The 24,769-nt window shown below is 32.8% G+C and overlaps 1 protein-coding gene across 3 annotated transcripts in view; it reads right to left on the bottom strand.

Moving 5' to 3' along the window:
- ANKRD13C (ankyrin repeat domain 13C) overlaps positions 1-24,769 on the bottom strand; it is an 82,286-nt gene that overhangs the window by 48,171 nt on the left and 9,346 nt on the right. For 2 of the 3 annotated variants that reach the window (XM_082358191.1, XM_082358190.1), the window contains exons 2-3: positions 9,476-9,517; positions 606-710 (exon numbers count right to left, since the gene is read on the bottom strand). In XM_082358191.1, coding sequence (XP_082214317.1) covers positions 606-710; positions 9,476-9,517 — 147 coding nt within the window. Of the gene's footprint in view, positions 1-605; positions 711-9,475; positions 9,518-12,990; positions 13,111-24,769 lie in introns of those variants that run through there. The other variant, XM_082358192.1, reaches the window with a different exon arrangement.

The following is a 24,769-nucleotide window of genomic DNA, read 5'->3' as shown; positions in this document are numbered from 1 at the left end:
AATATACCACAATGAAAATCTGTATAAGCTATGAGTAAGTCCTGGAGAGACAAAAGACAGCTAGGTCTCAGTATAGATAAGAACTGGAGCCACCAACAGTCAGGGATGGGGTGCAGGGAACAGACAGATAAAGGGAGTCAAAAGGTACCAACTTCTAGTTATAAAAGAAATAAGTCATGCGGATGCAACGTACAGCATGTTGACTATAGTTAACAATACTGTACTGCATATTTGAAAGTTGTAAAAGAGTATATCTTAAAAGTTCTCATCACAAGAAAAATAGAAGTACTGTAACTATGTATGGTGATAGATGTTAACTAGATTTATTGTGGTGATCATTTCACAATACATACAAATAATCAATATGTTGTACTACTGAAACGAATATAATGTATGTCTATATATATTTTTACTTAGGTACACTTATATATATAATATATATGGTAATTATATATATATAAAAGTCATGAATAATTCATATATAAGTTTGTAAGTAACTGCAAACTTCTCATAGTATGGAAAGTTACGATGAATGACAAATATCTCAAATGCATCACATCATATTTTTAGAATACATATCAACAATAGTAATTTATATTGCTTACTCATCTGTCTATCTCCATAACTGATGGCTTCCGCCAGCGGGCTCCATCCCTGAGCATTTTTCACCTTTACTGGAGCATTGTGAGCCAAAAGTAAATGGGCACATTCTGAAACATAAAATGGTGATAACATCAAACGTCATGCAACTCTAAATTAAAAAATCATGTAAAAATTCAAGAAATCAGTTAATATAATAGATCTATGATATAAGTACTATACTATAGAGAATTAAATAATTTTTAAAATTCCTCTGTATCTAAACCAGGTTATTTCAGATCCTTAGATTCAAGAAGTATCTATTCTATTACCTAAAAATAAATTGGATCTCTCTGCAAAGAAACTATTATATTCCCTAATAATTGTTCCCAAGGTATTTTGAGAATGTTTCCATACTATAAAAGACAACCCAAGAAACTCATGAGTAATTTACCTAAAAATTTCTACTATCTAATAAGGCCCCAAAGAGGATTTATAAATCTGCAAGGTCAAATGGAAAGCTCATTATTTATTTCAGGGGAAAAAAAAGTATTTTCAAAAAGAATCACTAATGTTTCCACAAACCCTTATTTTTCAAATTTTACAATTTGTTTATTTCAGAAAAACACCCAAAAGGGACAAAAACTTGTTTATGACTACAAGGACAAATCTAGACAGTCCTTCTAGTAATCAAACAAAGTCTAAGGTATACTTGACTCACCATCCAGCCCAGGCACAGTCACCCACTGAAACTTAAGGGGAACACTGAAGACTGTGCCACAAGTGACAGAATAATTACATATAAGAAAAATCTATGCTCAGGACACAGTTCCCAAGGCACTGGATTTTTCTTTTTTCTCTTCTTTTTTTGGGGGAGTGGGGGGCCGTGTCCTGCGGCATGCGGGATCTTAGTTCCCGGACCAGGGACCAGGGATCGAACCCACGCCCCCTGCAGTGGAAGCATGGAGTCCTAACCACTGAATTGCCAGGGAATTCCCAACACTGGATATTTTAGGATGCACCGAGGGATCTCTGGCCTCTTGGATCTTGGCTGATAAGTTCAGGGGTGGTGGGTATAAATCATTGCTCTCAACGTTTCCAGTTATTCATGGGAAAATTAATGTACATAGTACTTCATCAATGGATTGTGTGGTTTCAATTGTTTTGTTTATATAGTATTTACTGTTCCCAACTCCAGTGGCTGGGGCATTTACAACATTTAACACTGAGGATACTTGGTAATCTGAACCGAGTCTTAAAATAAGAACATAATATATGACGACATGAACAAAAGTTTTCTACAAAAGAAAAAAGAAAGTCTAAGGTATACACACTTGTATACATTGAGGAAATTTGTTTTTAATTCAAAATAAGAAGCATATTAACAGGCAAAAAAACATTTGAAGCCAAGGCTCATGGGAAATTTAGGATGGCTATCCAACCTAAATTCCCTAAATGAATGATTCATTCATTCAATCAGTCTTTTAGCAAATATTTACCAAGTGCCTATTATATGCCAATTCTAAGTACTAGGTCCTGGATATAAGTAGTGAGAAGAAAGATAAGATCTTGCTATCAGAGAGCTCCCATATTAAAATATAATTAAGTAAACTAATAAATAAAAAAAGATAATGATAAGTGCTCTGAAGGAAATAAAGGTGTTATGACAGTTGTAATGTAATGCAAGTGAGCTGAGGTGGAGGAAGAATGGCACTGTTTTAGCACTATTCCTAGTAATAGAAGGAATATCTACATTAGCAGGAAATTACATTAGAATAAAGTAAAATAAATATAGAAATTTCACAAAGGTGTTTAAGAAAGTCTGCTAGTAATATATAAGCATATATGTACATGAATGTTTATTTTAGGATTATTTATAATGCAAATATGAATATCCATCATGGGGGAATGACTGACTAAAGTATGATGCTTCTATATCCCTGGACTAATAACATGCAGGCATTTTTAAAGAATAGAGTCAAAAGGACAAAGGAGCCACCTGAATGGTCAGCCACTGGCCAAATTTGAGAAACTGAGCATCAAAAAGAAAAATGACTAGTTACAACACATTAAACAAAAAATAATTGATAGGCCCATAATGACATCAAAAAATGAGAGGACAATGAGTTCTCCTTTATAGAAGAATGGCTGCTAATAAATGTAGAAGAAATGATAAAACTAGAAAATCAGCAATAACGACAATGTAATAACTGATATAGGCAAAGGACCTCAATGAATGCTAAAGGCCCTAGGTAAAAGGCTATGTGCTGGGAAATAGGATATTTACTTAAAGTATCATCCCAAGATTACTTAATAAAATGAAAAGTGTTCCCTTACAGTAGAGATATCTGAAGATCATCATCTCAATCAAGTGATCAAAACTTTGTGGCAGTAATAGTGGGATAACTTAAAATTATGTTTCCTAATGTGATACAATATAAAGTTCATATACCTCTGCAGTATTCTTTCCAGAAATGTTTAACCTGAATCTAATCAAGCATCGATACCTAATTTTTGATTCATAGAAAAAACAGAGTATAAGGAACAAGTTAAATAACATTATGAGAAAATAATCGGGCAAAACTGAGATGGGAGACATTCTACAAATTAACTGGGGAAGACACTTCAAAAAGTCAGGTACAAAGGAAGGGGGAAAAAAGGTGGGCAAACTTTTCTAGATTATCTGAAACAAACAACCAAATGTAATGAGTGAATCCCAATCAGATCTTGATTCAATATAAAACACCTATAGAAGACATTTTTCGAACAACTGGAGAAATTTAAATATGGATTGGATATCAGATATTATTACAATATTATTATTTTTCTTAGGTGTGATAATGATATTGTGGTCACAACAGACAATGTCCTTATGCTTAGAGATGCATGCTGAAGTATTTGGTGGTAAAATGTCATGATGCTTACATCTAGTTTTCAAATGGTACAGCAAAAATAGTAAAAAAAAAAAAAAAAAAATATATATATATATATACATATATAAAACACTAAGATAAAGAGAAAAATACAACAAATATGATAAAATGTGAACAATTATTGAAGCTAGGTAGAGAGTATTTGAATGCTCAGAGTGATAATCTTTCAGTTTCTCTGTATATCTGAAATTATTCATAATAAGGCATTGAAAGAAAAAAATGAATAAAAAAGACAAATATTAAAAACAAGAATGAATTTAAGTCATCCCAATAGACTGAAAGAAATGTCTACATTGTACTGCTAAATCATATATCTGCTCAATGGAGAAGTATATTATGATCACATTTTTTTATAAAGGAATAAATAAAAAACTACACATTTGAATGTGTGTTTAGATACATACACACATATTTGTACATAATAATAAGCATGGGGAAGAGTATGGAAGAATACCTAGCAAGCTGTTAACATGGGTTACCATGTTTAATGGGAGAAGGGGGTTAATAAGGAGAGAAGATGATAGAGAGACCAGCTAAAAAGAATTGTTTTTAATATATAAATAAATAAAATGGACCCTCTAGAAGACCTAAATAGACATTTCTCCAAAGAAGACATACAGATGGCCAACAAACACATGAAAAGATGCTTAACATCAGTAATTATTAGAGAAATACAAATCAAAACCACAATGAGGTATCACCTCACACCGGTCAGAATGGCCATCATCAAAAAGTCTACAAACCATAAATGTTGGAGAGGGTGTGGAGAAAAGCGAACCCTTTTGCACTGTTGGTGGGAATGTAAATTGATACAGCCACTATGGAGAACAGTATGGAGGTTCCTTAAAAAACTAAAAATAGAACTACCATATGACCCAGCAAACCCACTACTGGGTGTATACCCTGAGAAAACAATAATTCAAAAAGACACATGCACCCCAATGTTCACTGCAGCACTATTTACAATACCCAGGACGTGGCAGCAACCTAAATGTCCATCGACAGATGAATGGATAAAGATGTGGCACATATATATATAATGGAATATTACTCAGCCATAAAAAGGAACGAAATTGGGTCATTTGTAGTGATGTGGATAAACCTAGAGTCTGTCATAGAGTGAAGTAAGTCAGAAAGAGAAAAACAAATATCGTATAGTAGCGCATATATATGGAATCTAGAAAAATGGTACTGATGAACCTATCTGCAGAACAGGAAAAGAGACGCAGAAGTAGAGAACAGACTTGTGGACACAGAGGGGGAAGGGGAGGGTGGGACGAATTGAGAGAGTAGCATTGGCATATATACACTACCACGTGTACAATAGATAGCTAGTAGGAAGCTGCTGTACAGCACAGGGAGCTCAGCTCAGTGCTCTGTGATGACCTAGAGGGGTGGGACGGTGGGGGTTGGGGGGTTGGGGGGGTGCAGGGTGGGAGGGAGGCTCAAGAGGAAGGAGATATGGGGATATATGTATACGTACAGCTGATTCACTTTGTTGTACAGCAGAAACTAACACAACACTGTAAGGCAATTATACTCCCCCCCCCAAAGAAAAAAATCAAACAATTAAATAAATAAATACATAAATAAATAAAATGGACACTATCCTAAAGAAACCTACCAGGGGGGTTTATGTAAGTATGTGTTTGTGTGCATAAATAAAGAAGTTGGGGAACATGAACATGGATAGATATCTACAGACTTTGTATTTCATGATAAACTTTTGAGTGAAAGGAAAAACATGGCAAAGTACTATATGCAGTGATTCAACTTCAGTAAAAACAAACTAAGCCCCTATATTACAAGGAGGAAGGTGTGCAAGAATGCCCACTAGGCTGTTAATGTTAATTACATCAGAAAAAAAGTAGGAGAGATGATGCTTTTTATATACATCTTTATACTGTATTATTTCAATTGTTTCATCAAGCATGTATTAATAACCTAAAAATCATTAAAGAAAAAATATTAATTTAAAAATATTAAAAAGGAAGATTCACAACAGTATCTAAAGCAATATACCAATTGTGTAAACTAAGGTATAGAACTGGTATGATTTATATATACGTTAAAGATGTCAACTGTTTTCTCATATGCCACAGACGTTGCCACAGGCCTTTCACTCACATCACAACTCAACTGACGTAGAAGTGAGCAACTAACGAAAAGCCAGAAAATCAAAGATATACCATGATCTCTGACCTAGTCTCATACATTAAAAAAAAAAAAAAAAAAACTGGAACAATCAAATGCCTTCTCTCAGCAACTGTAACAATGAATAATAAGAAAAAAAGGTAGTTAACAACCAGGCAGTAAGGCTTAAAAATGTACAAATGCGCCACAAAGAAGTTATGACTTGAGGAGTCTAAACAAAATGAAATTATGATAAACAGAAATCACATATAAATATACCAGAGCTATACAGGTGACAAAATATAAAGAGAGTGAATGGGATAAATAGGACAGCTGGGAACAAAACAGAATAGTCAGAGAGACCCTTATGAAAGTGAAAAATCATACTAATTCTAGACTTATTTCAGAACAAAAATGGAAAACTGCAGTTCCAAAAAAGACTGAGAATAAATTAAAAGTTGCAGCAACTGGTTTGAAGAATTTCTTCTGATGTCTAACCAAAAGGATAAGAATTAAAGGTTAGTTTTCTAGTTCACCTCCTAAAGATTCCTGAAATCTTTTAAGTATAATGTTTTTCTCCATTTCAATTCAAATCCATAGTTGAAAAACTTGCCAGCCAACATGGCGAACATGGTCAATAGACTCAGAAATTCAGATAAAATCAGACTTCAATGGTGAAAAATAAGGTTATTCAGTAGGTTAAGATGAGTAAGAGAAGTAAATAAAGGTGTACAAGTCATAGGGTATCTCTCTTTAATTCAATCAAAAAATATTTGAATGCCCTGGGAATTTTTACTGTATTTACAAACAAGTATACAAACAGAAAGTGCCCTTCAACAGTGAAGTCACTAGAGGCATAGTATATCTCTAAAGGAGAAGATAAAAGTGGCACAGATTGAACAATGGTATAATGTAAAATTGCTTTACAGAATTAAGTATAAGGTAGATATTTTATCTTCCACTACATGTTTCAATCTCACTCCTATGCAACCAAATATCAAAAATATTAAAAGGTCAAAAAGAAAAAAGCAAAAAAGAGTATTCAACTGGAAAATGTAAATGGAAAATTATAAATTGATCAGTATATTAATGGCTGTACCTACTCTACATGAAAAAGACTCAGGAAGAGCAAATACTGACATTATTTGCAGATCCTGAATCATCTAACCAAGTGTTTCCCAAAATATGTTCCACAGAATTCTAGTTTCTCAAGATACTTGTGAAAAAGAGAAAATACCAAATAACTATGGGGAACAATGACTCTATATCCAACAGAAGGCTCCAATTCAGAAGGTCACAATGAATATTAGCATATCAAAAGTTCTAAGAAGGTCCACAATAGAGAAAACTGCTTAAAACTTAGTAACTCACTATTTTCCAAATCAATTTGACCTGGAAACACTATTTTCCTCTAAAAACTTATCAATATCCAATGAAACTAATTCTATGAAACACATTTTGGATAGGCTGATACAATCCTATGATGAAACCTAACAATACCTGCACTGAAAATTAGAACACTTAGACCTAGGATGATAGATATGTTTAATTTCATATTCGAATCCTGGTAAATCCATATTTACTATTAAAGTGCTAAATTTAGAATAGCAATCAGACTTGGCATCAAATTGACTATATTTTCCACGAAAACAGGAGGGAAGCACGATGCATGTTAGCTAACTTTGATTTAGACCATTTCCTTTTTGAATGGTTCACAGTGAAAAGAGAGCAAGGCAATTCACCATAATAATTAGGAATCCAGGCTCTGGAACAAGATACTCCAAGTTCAAGTCAAAACTGCTACTTTACCCTGGGAAAGTTGCTTAACTTCTCAGAGCTAACTTTTTTCATCTGTAATATACGGATAATAATAGTATCTTCCTCACATGGTTGTTGTGTTAAATGAGTAAACATACATAAAGCACTAAAAAAAGCATCTAGCATATTGTAAATAAATACATTCCAGTTATTTTCTGAAGTTCTGATCGAATGTTCTTTGAAAGAAAGCATAAGTTTTAACTGGTCAAATTTAGCTAACTATATCTGATATCTTTTCACCAAGGTAGCTATACTAAAGATGACTATCATCTGCCCTGCCAATATTCCTGATAAACATTCTTCCTCTGTATTCTTGATTTCCTCTTCTACTCCCAACTCTCACCCAAAGCCAGCCAAGCTAAAGCTAATTTCACATGAGTAACTATATATCCCAAAGTCAATTCATGAGATTGCCAGTCACTCATCACTGTGACTTGGCTCGACATGAACTAGACCAATCAAACTTTTTTTCAGAAATTCAGGAACCTAAGAAACTGAACTACTTGGTGGAGAACACTGAAATCAGAAAGCCTTGAAGGTTTAGGAACCTAGAACAGTTATTTTGGGTCATGGTCAATTTCACTAAACAGAAAAATCAATCAAGAAAAGGGAGAATATTTTATTTATATATATATATATATATATATATATATATATATATATATATATATATATATATATATATATATAAAGAAAGAACAGCAGATGCACCGTAAGAGACAGACAGATGATAGATAATTGATAGTTGGATAGACAGATAGATGGATAGATATACATATCCGAAGGGAAGGAAGGAGGAAGGTTGCGGTGGCGGGGGCGGGGGGAGGAGGGAAATAGGGAGGGAGAGAAGAAGAAGGAAGGGAGGGAGAGAGAGAGGAAGGAAGGGAGGAAGGACAGAGGGAGGGAGGAAGGGAGAAAGGATGGCTGATCTCCCAGACTGTCTTGGTTACTACTCTTCCTGAGACATAGCTAGTCCCCATAGCTTGAATTTCTATATTATGTAGCACCTTAACGAATCTCTCTTTACTTAAAAGTTACTTGACTGAGTCTCTTCCTTGTAAGGAGAAAAGAATAGCATAACTAAATAAAGAAATAAAGATTTGAGCCCCCAATTTATGTAGTATTAAATTTCCTACAAATCATATGCTTCACCTAAGCACAAGAACTTAAAACCAAACCAACAAAAGAATTTTGTTTTTCAACAAAGCAAGTTCTAGTAACATCCTTCAGATCATCATACATTCAGATCAAATGTTTACAGCAACAGCCACATTACACTATATAACAATAATAGATGTTCATAATGATATAGCTAGATCATCAGAAAAGTGTTAACAAGAATTAGCCTGTTTAAAAATTAGAGTATACGTTTTCCAAAGATTTTTATCAAACACATCCAAAATTTAAAAATCTAGCACTCAAAAGGTTGCCAATAAGCTATCTGGAATCCTCAGTTTCCAGGGTTACTGGGAATCCAGATAACTAAAGACTTATTGCATCTAGGAATAGCCTTAAAAAGTAGATCTTTTAAATCACCTGTCTATGACTTGTTGCTTTCCTTTTGTTTTTTTGGAGAATAAATAAGTACTAACTTTTTATTATCATCTACCATAAAAAATCTAGACTTATGAGTTTAGATATATAAAATAGTCCATATTAAAGAATCTTATAAAACTCTTTGAATATTAAAAGTATTACAATAATTAATAAAACTTAATATTTGGAAACAAGAGTCTCCTGAAATTATACTTCCTTGATAAAATAACCAAGCATGAAAAAAAAAGCTTCAAAAGGCATAAAGATTAGCACAAGACTTCCACTAACTCTTTGAAAAAAGTGCTACGAAAAAAGAGAAAGTATTTGTGTTTTTTAATATACTGAATCCTAAACTCAATTAGCACATCAAATAATCAGGTGAATTTTTTAAAACTCAAAACATAAAACTCATCTTAAAATTTTTAAACTGACTATACATGAGTGAAGTTAAACAAAAAAAGAAAATATTTACTAACCTTTATTTCCTAACATCACAGCAAGATGTAAAGGAGTGTTTCCTAAAACAAAAGCAAAAATAAATTAAATTAGTGTAGAAACATCAGAAAAATTATTTTAAAGTGGTTTCAGCTCCTTCAGAAATTTCACTGACAGATTTTAAGCAAAAATAATGTGACCACAAAATGATCCTGCTTATGTGGCAAAGTCAGGGTCAGAGGATGCCATGCTTTCTAAACACAAGGTATCTTACTCCTCTTCCCCCCACCTCCCGTAAAAGATATCCATTTTGCTTTTGGGATTTCTTCTCCAAACAGATTTCAGATTCCTTTGCTGCTAATTTCTCTATTATATCAATCTTTGTTCATTCAGCACACAATTTAAGTACCTTACTATATATATATTCATTCTTGCTCATAAATATCAGTAAGACCCAATCCCAGTCCTCAAGTTTTAATAAATAAAAGAAAATGAAAACACTAACTGGAAAAAATATATGCACCCCCATGTTCATTGCAGCATTATTTACAACAGCCAAGATATGGAAACAACCCAAGTGTCCATCAAGAGATGAATGGATAAAGAAAATCAGTGTGTATGTGTACACACACACATACACACACACACACAGTGGAGTATTATTCAGCCATTAAAAAAAAGAATGAAATCTTGCCATCTGTAACAATAGAGATGGACCTTGAGGGCATTATGCTAAGTGAAATAAGTCAGATAAAGACAAATATTGTATTATCTCATTTATATGTGGAATCTTTTAAATATATGAATATATATATATATATATACTGAGAATGAACTGGTTGTTGCCAAAGGTGGAGAATGGGAGGGTAGGCGAAATGGGTGAAGAGAATCAAAAGGTACAAACTTTCAGTCAAAAAAATGTCATAGGGATGTAATATACAGCATGACTATTATTATACTGCATGTTAGAAAGTTGCTAAGAGTAGATCTTAGAAGTTCTCATCACAAGAAAAAAAATATTTTGAACTACGTACGGTGATGAATATTAACCAGACTTCTTGTGGTAATCATTTCACTATATACAAACATGAAAACATTGTTATACACTTGAAAGTAATAAAATGTTGTATGCCAATTATACTTCAATTTAAAAAAAAGTATATTGCAAAGGTAAACAAGTTCTTCTGTCTCAAAATGCTAAATCCTAGGTGGGTCTGTAGAAGATACACATTTTGTGTTTTACTAAAAACAGTACCTAGTTATTCTAAATATTTATTTTGTTTCTGATCAGCTCCAGAAAAAAAGAAAAGAAATCCACATGTGTAAGTATCAATTTCCAATTTGATTGGTCTAGAATAAGATCGTCTTCCACCTTTTCTAAATATTGAACTATTTTCATAAGTCTGCATTCATATTCTATGACAATTTATCAAAACCAAAAAGCAGTCATAAAAAGTAAACAAACTTGTTGACAGATTGGTGCCAGAAACAAAAGCTTAACACTATGCCAAAACCAAAGCCTTTACTTTGGACTATCACTCTTAATTCCCACCTCTTTTCTAGTTTAAGCTCTCATCACCTTACCTGAATATCTACTGCAACAACCTTCAAGTCTCCCTGCCTCAAGTTTTGCCCCATTTCAATCTCCTCTCTATATTGGAATAATAATTTTAAAACAAAAACTTGACCATGTTACAGTTCCACTTAAAAGGCTGGAAGTGGTCCATATTTTATCTTTAACATGGCATAAAAGGTTCTTGAGATATGTCCTTACCTTCCGTTCTTCTCCTATTTTCTTCCTCACCCTGTATTTCACCTGAACTGCATACAATAAATTCTCCAATAAGCCAGTTTCTCGATATTTTACACACATTTTATTAATCCTTCCTAAATATTCCTTCCCCATCTGCCTGGCAAGTTAATACTCACCTTTTAGGGCTTAGCTCAAACATCACCTATTCACTGAAGTCTTCTCTAGACAATCAGATGTCCCTCTGCACTGCTCCCAAAGCCCTCTATACCTATCTTTTTATTGCAGCACTTTTCACACTAAACTGTACTTTTAATTTTTTGTGTAAACATCTGTCTCCTTCATTAGACATTAACCTCAGGATAACTAGATACATATTTTGTTCATTTATGTATATGAAATGCTTCCAATACACATCTAACATTCAAAAGTCAATGAGCATTCGTGAATGAAGGCATAAGAAAAAGTTCTGACTATAGAAACAAACCTTAAAAATATCAAGTTACAGAAACCTGATCACTAAAACGCAACAGGCATTACCTTAGGCAACGGTTGCAAACTCAAATGTTTCCATAATTAAGTAATGTAATTGTAAAACTTTTGGTGTTATTTTTCCTAAATGTTTACAGGAATACACTTGTAAAACCATCTAGCCCTGGAGTTTCCTTTGAGTGAACATTTTTATTATGGATTCATTGTCTTTAATAATAACAAGAGTACTTATGTTTTCTAATTCCTTTTTGTGTGCATTTTGACAAATTAAATTTTTCAGGGATTCTGTCCATGTCATATAAATTGTCACCTATTGTCATACATTTTGTTCACAGTATCCTTCTATGATTTTGTAATGACATTAAAATTTATGCAGATGCCCCACTTTTCATTCACATTTGTTACTTGTGTTTTCTTTTTCTTTGATCAGTCTGAGGTTTATTAATTTTATGCACTTTTTTAAAGAACAAAGTTTTGGCATGTTGCTACCTAATGTCTGTTTTAATTCAATAATTCTTGCTCTTTTATAACTTCTTTTCTTCTATGTTATTTGGGTAAAATAGACTCAACTTGGGAAATTAAGCAAGTTAAGTTGTTCTTTTTCTAATTTCTTGAAATGGATTCTTAAATGCTTGATTTTTTTACCATTTCCTAGTATATTTACCTTTTTTATTAATAATTTCTAGTTTACTTGCACTGTGATCAGAGAACAGACTCAGTATAATCTCAATCTGAAACATGCTGAGAGTTGCTTTATGGTCAAATTTGGTCAATTTTTGTAAATGTTTTCTGTAACCTTGAAAAGAACATGTATCCTAAGGGTTTTGGGTACAGCGTTTCATATAAACCTACTAGATCCAGTTTGTGTTGTTCATATCTTTTATATCCTTACTGGTTTTTTGTCAGCTTGTTAAAGAAAGGGGAATGTTAAAAATATCCCACTGTAATTGGGGGTTTCTATGTCTTCTTGTACTTCTAGCAACTTTGCTTGATATATTTTCAGCTATGTTACTAAGTACAAATCAAATCCTTATACTTTCCTAGTTCAACGAATGATTTTCATCTTGAAGCACCTCTCTTTATCTCAGATGTTTTCTGCTTTAAAACCTACTATGATGTTAATATAATTATTCCAAATTTTTTGATTGATATTTACATGGAACATATTTTTCACTCCTTTCACTTTCAATTTTTACATATTGTTATATTTCAGATGTGTTTCCAACTGTATGTAGTTGGGTGTTTTTTCATACAGTAAGACAATATTTGTCTTTTAACCAAAGCATTTAATCCAGTCTCATATGTTATACTTACTGATATTATTGGAGTTTAAATCTACCATCCAGCTTTGTGCTTTCTATTTGTCCTGCTGGTTCCATGTTCCTTTTTCTCATCTTTCTTACCTTCTTCTAAATTGATTATTTTCATTATTCCATTTGGTTTTTATCTGTGGATGGAAGGTATATATTTTTTTATTTTACTATTCTTTTAGTAGTTATCCTAGAGATGCACTGTCCCATATGGTAGCTACATGTGGTTCCAAGCATTTGAAATGTGGCTAGTCTGAACTGAGATGTGCCATAAGTGGGATTTTGAAGACTTAGTATGAAAAACAAGAATGTAAAATATCTCAATAATGTTTTATATTGATCATCATGTTAAAATAATGTTTTGGATATTTTGGGTTAAATAAAATGTAGTATTAAAATTAATTTCACCTACTTCTATTTTATGTGGCTATTAAAAAACTTAGTTATAAATGTGTCTTGCATTGCCTTTCTATTAGACAGCACAGCTCTAGAGTTTACAATATGCATCCTTGATTTATCAAAGTCTAATGTTAAATGGCACATTCCCTTCTTGAGAGCAAGTCATTGACCTTAGAACACTAACTTCATTCCCTCCATCCAGATTTATATGCTGTTATCTAATCCCATGAGTCTTTATTTGTACCTTATAGAATCAATATTCATTTAAGATTTCTTACCATTTTTATTGCTCTTCATTCCTTCCTACCTCTTTAGCCTTCCATTAGAATCATTTTTCTTCTATCTGAAACACATCCTTCAGTATTTCTTTTAGTGGTGGTCTGATAAGTGAATTCGCTTAGGTTTTTGATTGTAAATGTTTATTCAACTTCAAAGGATATTGTACAGGGTATATAATTCTTGATTGGCTGTTATTTTCTTCAGTATTCTATGTAGTCTTATGGTTTTCTTTTTCGTTGAGAAGTCAGCTGTAGGAATTTCTACTGATCCTTTTAAAGTAATGTGACTTCTCTGGCTGCATTTAAAATATTGCTTTAGCCCCATATTCTCTCTCTTCTCTCCTGGGGTTCAATTAACATAGAACTGCTCTTACCGTTTTTAATTTTTTTTTTTTTTTTCCGTTTTTAATTTTTAAAACATTTCTTTCCCTTTTTCATTGTAGATATTTTCTCCTGACATATTTCCAAGATCACGAGTTCTGTCTTCTTCAGGATCTAAACTGTTATTAAGCCCATTTATTTAGTTTTTAATTCAGTTATTATATATTTTCATTTGAGAATTTCTATTGAATTCTTTTCCAAATATGTTACTTCAATTTTCATAGTTTCCAGTTCTCCACTAAAATATTCAACCTTGTCTCTCATCCCCCAAGAACATAATAAACATTGTTACTTAAAGTCTCTGTCCATACAAACTACTATATATAAAATAGATAAACAACAAGGGCCTACTGTATAGCATAGAGAGCTATACTCAGTATCTTGTAATAAACTACAATGGAAAAAAATCTGAAAAGGAATATATATATGTATAACTGAATCACTTTGCCGTACACCAGAAACTAACACAACATTGTAAATCAACTATACTTCTATTAAATAAGTAAATAAATAAAAAATAAAGTCTCTGTCTAGTAATAATTACAATAAATGAAGCTCTGATGGCTCTGTTTCTCTTATTGCTTCTCTCTGGTTCTCATTCATGTTGTCTAGTTTCCCTATAATGCTGGTCATCTTTAATTGTATACTGAACATATTTAATTAACTCCTTCTGCAAAAATCTAGAAGTCTAAGAAACAAATTCTACAGAGACTTTTATTTGCTTCTGACATATGGCTGGGGGTACTAGATTAATCCAGGGATTGACATTTTTTTTCTGGCCCTCACAAATGACTCAAAGCTATGCTTCAACCTATATCAGAGCTAATTTACCTGCAGTTCACCCTTATTCCTAAGCTGCAGCTCTTCAAGTTTCCATCCCAAAAAGCAGCATGTTTAAGAGATACCCCACACCTGGTAGGCCCTGACCTCCATCTTTTGTCCTCTTAGCTCACCAAGGCTGTCAAAAGTACCGCTCAGCCTCTTAACTGCTTCTTCTGGATTCACAAAAGCTGCTGGGGAAAAATAACCTCAAATGTTAGGTTTGCATCTTTGGATTTCCATCTTCTGCCAGATCTTGGCCCAGTATTCCTTCCTACCTCATTAGATCTCCAATGCCCTTAAAGTAGAATATTTTATTCTTATGGCCTTCTAAAGAAGAGTTGTCCTCATTATCTAGTTCATCATTACTAGAGGCAGAAATTCTACTTTGATTTTATGTGTCAACTTTTCTCCATCTTCGTTAATACTTTGCTTTCTATATTTTTATACTTTTTTGATTAGTGCATAAAGATGCAATACTTTTATGAGCTAATGATCATAACTTCTATCAAAATATAATTACTCTCTTAGCACTTTTAAATCATTTTTACCTCAAATTCAATTTTATCAGCAATTAAATCTTGAGGATTCATAGCTTTCTTTTCTTTACCATTGACTCAACAATAAAATTTCCATTTGTCACTATTCTCCTTCAAGTATGTGTGAAAGTCCTTTTCTTCCCTTTTAGTTAGTAGATGTCATCATTGTTACTTTTGGAATTTCTTCACTACTCCTTTCTCTTAGTAACAAATGCCATACCTTAAGTACATGAACCAGGGAAGACACATGACACAAACCCAACTAGTCTGATACTTAATTAGAAAATTATTTCAAGGAAGGGCACAATTCCCACCTGGGTCAAGGTTCTTTTCTGCAATTTTTTTTTGTACTTGAGCCAGTGAGGAAAACTGTCTCTTGCCATTGGAACCTTAGTACTTTAAGGTTCTGAGTATGAGACTGCATATTCTCTACCATATAGATTAGCGGGTCTCAATCAGGGACAATTTTATCCCCCAGAGGATATGTGGCAATGTCTGGCACATTTTTGGTTGTCAAAACTGGGGAGTGGGGGGTGCTAATGGCATCTAGAGGGTAGAGGCCAGGGATGCTACTAAATACCTATAGTGCACAGGATAGTTTCCCACCATGCAGAATCATCCAGCAAAAATGTCAAGTGCAGAGGTTGAAGAACTCTGACATAGAAGAAAGCCCAACTGCAAGAGGGAAGAATTAAGTTCTACATAACACCAGATCTAACATATTGTACAACACCCGCCCCGCCGCCAACAAAAGTCCTGATAATACTGCAGGAAATCTGGATACAATCATGTCACTATTGTCTCCTACCCTATCATTTTCAGTTATATGAATCAATAAATACTTTGGGGCTTAAGCTAGTTTGCAATGAGTTTCTATCACTTGTAAATCCAAGAATCATTACTAACACAATATGGGAATATAAAGCTTTATTTGACACAATCATACTTTTGGAGACTTCTGTTTTTTAAGTCTTGTGGCTTTGCTTTTCTACTTTTTTTTTTTAATTTGGACTTTTAAAATTCATCTTCCGCAATAACAGATTATAGATAGATTTTAAATTCTATTTATAGCAAACTAACACTTTTTAGAACACATTTTTAAACTCATACTTATCTAACACTCAAAGTAAAAAAGTAAACTATACTTTTGATTCCCATTACAACAAATGAAGAGGTCTGTACTTTTTCTTTTTTACTGAGGTATAGTTGGTGTATAACACAATGATTCACAATTTTAAAGGTTATATTCCATTTATTATTATTATTAAAAAGTATTGGCTATATTCCCTGTATTATTATCCTTATAGCCTATTTATTTTATATATGGTAGTCTGTACCTCTTAATCCACTACCCTCTTCTTGTCCCCCTTTCCCTCTCACCATATCTACATCTGCGAATCTTCTGTATATCTGTGACTGTTTCTTTTTTGTTATATTCACTAGTCTATTTTACTTTTTATATTCCACATATAAGTAATATCATATAGTATTTGTCTTTCTCTGTCTGACTTATTTCACTTAGCATAATACCCTCCAAGTTCATCAATGTTGTTACAAATGGCAAAATTCCATTTTTTATGGCTGAGTAATACTCCATTGTATATAAACCACATCTTCTTTATCCATTCATCTATTGATGGACACTTAGGTCGCTTCCATATCTTGGCAATTGTAAAGAATGTTGCTATGAACATTGGGGTGCATGTATCTTTTTGAATTAGTGTTTTCAGCTTTTTTCAGATAAATACCCAAGAGCGGAATTGCTGGGTCATATGGTAGTTCTATTTTTAGTTTTTTGAGAAACCTCCATACTGTTTTCCATGGTGGCTGCACCAATTTGCATTCCTACCAACTGTGTACTAGGGTTCCCTTTTCTCCATATCCTCATCAACATTTGTTATTTGTGGTTTTTCTAATTAATTTTTATTGGAGTATAGTTGTTTTATTATTTGTGTTCCTTTTGATGATAGCCATTCTGACAGGTGTGAGGTGATATCTCATTGTGATTTTAATTTGCATTTATCTGATAATTAAACAATGTTGAATATCTTTTCATGTGCCTGTTAACGATCTGTATGTCTTCTTTGGAAAACTGTCTATTCAGATCTTGTCTCATTTTTCAATTGGGTTATTTTTTTTGATGTTGAGATACATGAGTTGTTTATATATTTTGGATATTAACCCCTTGTTGGTCAGATCATTTGCAAATATTTTCTCCCATTCCATAGGTTGCTGTTTCATTTTGTCAATGGTTTCCTTTGCTATGCAAATGCTTTCAGGTTTAATTAGGTCCTGTTTATTTTTGCTTTTTTTTCCTTTGCTTTAGGAGACAGACCCAAAAAAATTTTGCTACTATTTATGTCAAGGAGTGTTTTGCCTATGTTTTCTTCTCAGACGCTTTATGATTTCTGGTCTTACATTTATGTCTTTAATCCATTTTGAGTTTATTTTTGTATATGGTGTTAGAGAATGTTCTAATTTCATTCTTTGGCATGTAGCTGTCCAGTTTTCCCAGCATCACTTATTAAAGAGACTGTCTTTTCTCCATTGTACATTCTTGCCTCCTATGACAAAGTCATAGATTAATTGACCATATGTTCGTGGGTTTATTTCTGGGCCCTCTATTCTCTTCCTCTGATCTATGTGTCTGTTTTTGTGCCAGTACCATACTGTTTTGGTTACTGTAGCTTTGTAGTACAGTTTGAAGTCAGAGAGCATGATCCCTCCAGCTCTGTTCTTCTTTCTCAAGATTGCCTTTGCTAATCGGGGTCTTCTGTGTTTCCATACAAATTTTAGAATTATTCATTCTAGCTCTGTGAAAAATGCCCTTGGTATTTTGATAGGGATTGCACTGAGTCTGTAGACTGCTTTGGGTGGTATAGCCATTTCAGCAATATTAATTCTTCCAATCCATGAACATGGTATATCTTTCCATCTGTTTGTGTCGTCTTCAATTTCTTTCATCAGTGTCTTATAGTTTTCCTAGTACAGGTCTTTAACCTCTTTAAGTATGTTTATTCCTAGGTATTTTATTCTTTTTGATGCAACTGTAAAGAGTTCAGTACTTTTATGTCTCCTCTAGCTCTATTTTTGTTTCAGTAATTTAATCAGTGGTTATAAACCATTTCCTTACCCATTATAGATTACATGTCTCTCAAAATTTGAAGCAAAAATGTTTTTTGGGGGGGGGTTTGGAAATTTGCGCTCAGGATTATAATCATATTTGCTTTAATTATTAGACTTATCTATGGTATATTTAACTGGTTTAAAATTCATTATCAGTCCTTTTCAGACACACGTCTCCTTTCTTGGGTTAGTCATTTAACCCTTCCAATCTGAGATACTTCTTTGAATAATATTTTTCAGGAATGATATCATGATGGCTGGTCTATTTTCTAGAATGTTACTATTGCTTTCACAAATGAATACTTGGCTAGAAAGAATTCTACAGTTGGCAGATGGTGTATCAAGTATGTTCTAACATTGGCGAGGTCTGAGGCCAAACTGATATACATTTTAGTTCAATATTATAGTAATCTGTGCTTTTTACTTGTATATACGTAGGATTCATTCGATTTTAAAATAGCACCAAGAGGGAATTCCCTGGCAGTCCAGTGGTTAGGACCCTGCACTTTCACTGCTGAGGACCCGGGTTCAATCCCTGGTCGGGGGAACTAAGATCCCACAAGCCACGTTGCTCAGGCAATTTAAAAAACAAAAAATAGCATGAAGATATGCAGATCTCTTTTCATTAATTTTCCCTGGAACAAATTATGAGCTCTAACTTTGGAATCAGAACAAAGTTTAGATAAAAAACTGTTTTCTTCTTTATTTATAGCTTTGGGTATTGCCTCTGATCCATTTCTTCTGTTTTATTCTCTGGAAATTCATATTATTCATAGAATAAAATCTACACATGTATAGCCCATATTTGTAACTTGTCCTTCATTCTTTTAATCTGTCTCCTTTTCCTCTACAGTCTTTGTTTTCAAATTATTTTTGTACACCACTCATTCAATTTTCTTTACTGTCAAGACTTTATTTACTGTACTCAATTTAGATCATTTTAATGCAGTGACTATATTTTTTTAAATTTCCATAGTATCTTCATAATTTGGACTGTTTTCTTCACATCATGATTTAACAGTTTTAGAGAAACAAACTGCTTTATGTGTTACTGAAAAACAAGGCAATTATTTTCTAAACTTTTCTTCTATTTCTTATAGTATTCCTAACAGTATCTTCAGGATACTTATAATGATGCTTCTTTTATAATAACTGTTTTCCAAAGACTCTCAAATGGATTTTTTTTTCTGCTCATCCATCCTGAAATGATTTATTCAGATCTAATATGGGAAAGGACAAGCATATTGCCCTCACTATCCTCTCAACATTCAAGAGAATAAATAGCAGAAACTCCTCTAAACTCTGAAGCTAAAAGAACAAGCTGATATTTAAGCACTTTCTTATGAGACTCTAATACTCTAAATAAACTCTTACAACTAAATAATAAAAAGACAACCCAATTTAAAAATGGGAATATATGAATAGCCATTTCTCCAAAGAAGATATACAAATGGCCAAAAAGCACATGAAAAGATGCTCAAAATCATTAGCCATTAAGAAAATACAAATCAAAACCATAAGGAGATACAACTTTATGCTCACTAGGATGGCTATAACAAGTGTTGGCAAGGAGGAAAAACTGAAATCCTCAAACACTGCTGTTGGGCCAGTAAAATAGTGCAACCACTTTGCAAAACAGTTTGGTAGTTCCTCAAAATGGGAAACACAGACTTATCACATGACCTAGCAAAAGATATATACCCAAGAAAATGAAAACATGTCCACACAAAAACTTATATACAAGTGTTCATAGCAGCATTACTCATAATAGCCAAAAAGTAGAAACAACTCAGATGTCCATTAATTGATGAATGTGCAAACAAAATGAGGTACATCCATACAATGTAATCTTAATTGGCAATAAAAAGGAATGAAGTACTGATACATGCTACAACACGAATGAACCTTAAAAAACAATGTGCTAAGTGAAAGACCACAGATGGTGTGATTTCCATTTACATGAAGTGTCTAGAATAATAAAATCTAAAGAGACAGAAAGTAGATTAGAGATTGTCTAGGGCTGGAGGAAATGGAGTGGGGGGCAGTGAAAGGTAAAAAAATACATTTCTTTTTAAGGTGATAAAAATGTTCTCAAAGTGATTGTGGTAATGGTTGCACAACTTTGAATATACCAAAAACCATTTCATTGTACACTTTAAATGGTTCAATTGTATGCTATAGGAATTATATCAGAATAAAGCTGTTTAAAGATAAATAAGAGATAAGTGGCCGATAAGTAAAAATGTATTCACTCTCCTAATAATTTTAAAAGAAAAAGTCTTCCTTAAAAAGGCCTTTTTACTGGATTTATTGCTCCTTAACAACCATCACCAAGGTTAGTCTAGCTCTCAACTAAAATAAGCTTTCTTGCCCACTTGCTTCTTTAGTGTGAATTTCTCTATTCAAAATAAGGTACCAGAAAAAGTTTTATTTTTTTTTCTACTGTTATAAGTCTTAATGATAACAATAAATGAAGGCAAGAAGAAGGGGTAAGCTTGCTGTTGGGCACAAACTGCTCCTGCCATCTGTTTCCCATATTAGAAACTTCTTCATCCTCTAATTCAGGGACATGACATAAAGTTTTACTGGAACACAGCCACATGCTGATTGTTTATGAACTGTCTATGGCTACTTTCATGCAACAAATGGTATGGCCTGCAAGCCTATAATATTCACTATCTTGCCCTTTAATGCAATGTTTGTAGACCAATGTTCTAATCACTAAGGGTTTCATGTCACATTACAGGTGACAGGATAGAACACCTGTCATTCATCAATATAATTTCTATATGTAATCACACTACATTACTATTATTGAAAATTTCTCTCATTATCTAGTTTACTTGATTCTAGAGTCATCATTGTATTTTAATACAAAGTTAGAGGGAGTTCATAGGTTCTGTTATTTCTCCAACATTTTACCCAGAAGGAAAATCCATTCATTTCCATTCAATAAATTTTTACTGAGGATCACTATGTCCTAGGCATAGTGCTAGACACTAGAGATTCAACCATTAATAAGCTAGAAATAACTCTTGCCCTCATGGAGTTTATATTCATAAAAGAAAAAGAAATATAAAATGAAACAAAATAGATTGTAAGTGTTGAGAAAAATAAAAAGCTAAAACTGAAAATAATAAGGACAGACATATTTTTTGATATTTAAGTCAGGAAAATCTCTCTAAAGAGATAATGTTTAAAATGAGATCTAAAAGCTAAGTAAGAACTATGAAATCAAAGAATGAGAATTTCCAGACAGAGGCCAGAAATAACCTGGCATGTTCAAGGAACTGAAAGAAAATAAGTATGGCCAGACATAGAAAAAAAGAAGGGATTGGTACAAGATTATATCAGAGAAGTAAGAAAGGGCTAGATCATGCAGGGTTCTATAACATATGGTAAAAAATATGAACTTACTTTTAAGTGGAGAAGGCATTAAAGGACCTTGAGCAGGGACATGACATGATACAAATTACATTTTAAGATCACTATTCTTAACTTACAGAGAATGGAATGGAAGGGGACATAGGGAAACTAGTTATGAGTCTGGGGTAGTATTCCAGGGAAAAGATAATAAAAATTGGTTGGTCTCAAAGTGGTAGCAGTGGAGACAGAAAGTAGACTGATTCAAAATAACCTGTTAATTAGACATGTATGGGTAAAAAGAGGGGGTAAGACAAAGAATGATCCCAGTGATTGACGCTTGAGAACTGGATAGCTAAATGATGTGATTTACTAGATGGCCAGGTGGGAAGTGGAAAATGATAACTCCATTTTGGACAAATAAATTTTGAAACATCTCTGAGATTCCCAAGTGGAGATAATTACAAAATCTGGAACTCCAAGGAGAAGTCGAGGCTGGAGATATAAGTTTAAAAATAAGAAAAAAGAAAGACATTTAAAATCAAACATACAAATTTCTGAATATCCATTTTTGTCCTAATAGTAGGAAAGGTTGTAATAGTTCTTTCTTCACTTCCCTATCTTTCAGGAGGAAAAAAAAGTACCATGTTCTAAATGGTAGCAGAAAAAGAAAACAAGGAACTGATAACACTAGCTGCTGCCAAAGAGGATAACTGGGTGGATAAAGATGGGTGGGAGAGAAATTTTATTTTTACATCATATCCTTTTATATCTTTTTATACTTTTGTAGCATGTGAACATAGTAACTATTCAAAAAATTACACAAATTAAGGAGAACCTACCACAGTCTAGACAGAGCATACAGGTGAAGAAATCAAGGCATTTATGCACCTAGATAAGTACTCTTTGTTTTCTTAAACCCTCCAAGAACATATAGATGAAAAGGTAAAAGGCTCAGCATCTACTTAAGTTACAAATGAAACTTCCCATTACAAGTCCAAATTAATCACGATTTCAAAAGATTTATGAACTAGAAATGATTTTGAGTTCAACAATCCAGTCCCTCTCACTTTAAGGTAAGAACATAATCAGAAACACATACTACTTACAATCAAGGATGCCAAATGTCATGCTATGATTTCAATATTTTAAATGCAAAATAATCTTCATCAACATTATTATCTACCCAATACCACATTTACTTTACTGACTAAATGTATCATGAAACTAAGTGCTCAAGTATCCCAGCTTTACCCTTCACCTACTATCCCCTCAGTTTTAAGTCCTCAACCTACTGCTTAAACTAATTTGTTACACAAAGGACACTAAAAGCTTAAAATAACTTTCTCCATTAACTTTTCAAAATATACTTTTAAATCTGAAATTGGATGCCTTGGTTCTAACTTGGTAAACAAAACTGAACTCTGTTTTGTTAAATGAGTAAAAAACATTCCAGTAATATTAAGACCACTATAGTCTTAAAGTATGCAAATTATCAACCAAATGGCTGGCATTTACAGGGCATATATTATATACTATGCGCCCAGCACTATGCTGTATACTTTAGGTATCTTATTTAATTTGCTCTCTAACCCTGTGAGACAAAGATTATTCTTATTTCACATGTCATAAGAAAAATACATCTAAAAGTGGTTAAGTAATTTCCTAAAATTACATATCCAGAAATTGTGGGAGTCATGACTCTAAAATCAGTATTCTTTTTACTATACCAACAGATTTCAAACTTTCTGGTTTCAAGACCCCATTATACTCTTAAGAATTATTGAAGATCCCAAAAATCTCTTATATGAATAAATCTATTGATATTTACATTAGAAATTAAAATTGTTTTAAAATTTTCCTTATTAATTTTAAAATTACAATAAAACCATTACATGTTAATATAATTTTTTCATGAAAAAAATTGCAATTTTCCAAAACAAAACAAAAAGAATGACAAGTGGTACTATTTTAAATTCTTTAATTAAAAATAAAAACAAATTTAATTTAATGTCTGGCCTAATAGAAGACAGCTGGGTTTTTATAACTGGTTCTGCATTCAATCAGGTGTAAATGTTGTTGTGACGTATATGAAGAAAATCCAGATTCAGACGATATGCACTTGAAAAAACAAAGAGTATTTTAACAGTCTTTTCAAATAATTGGGGGTATTCTTTGATACTACACCAAAACTTAGTAAGTGGTTATTTCTTTAAGGTTTGTTGCCACGTGAGATCTCAAACAGTATCAATAAATTTTTTGTACTGTGGTACACTGAAATTCATTGGTTTCTCTTGCACTTTGAATGGATCTTTTACTGATGCATGGTTTTGTAACATCAGGCATTGATCAGTCTAAAAAATACTGATTTACTGAGTTATGCAGATCTTCCAAATGTCAACACATTTCACTATACAAAAATTTTTAAATCACATTTAGTAATATCACCAATCTGACCAGAACAGTCTTTAAATACTAGGAAGCTGTCAAGCTTACAGTGACAGAGACAAGTTTTCCAAATTCTAAATTTCATTTCAAAGCTTGAATTTTTTAATTGGCAACAAATACTGTCAATTGTTTTCCTTGAGGTCACACGTTCACTTCATCCAATTTCCAGAAAATGTAGGCCAAATATCCAAATTGTGATAACCATAGTTTGTGCGTAAGCTGTTCTTTCAAATAAAAATGGTGTTCCATGACAAAGGCAGCTAGTTTGGCTTACAACTCAACTGCACAAATGTTCTCCCTTTTTTTCTCTTCAGTATGCAGCAGAAAAGCACTATGCATAATTCACGTTATGTCACAAAGAATATAAAAAGTATGTACTCAAAATTGACTTTAAAATTAACAATTTCTACACCTTCATCAAAGACATTGT

Source organism: Balaenoptera borealis, assembly GCF_965194805.1.
Source record: "Balaenoptera borealis genome assembly, chromosome: 1".
NCBI lineage: Eukaryota > Metazoa > Chordata > Mammalia > Artiodactyla > Balaenopteridae > Balaenoptera > Balaenoptera borealis.
Note: the sequence above shows the minus strand (reverse complement) of the source record. Positions and strands in the feature narration are given on the sequence as shown.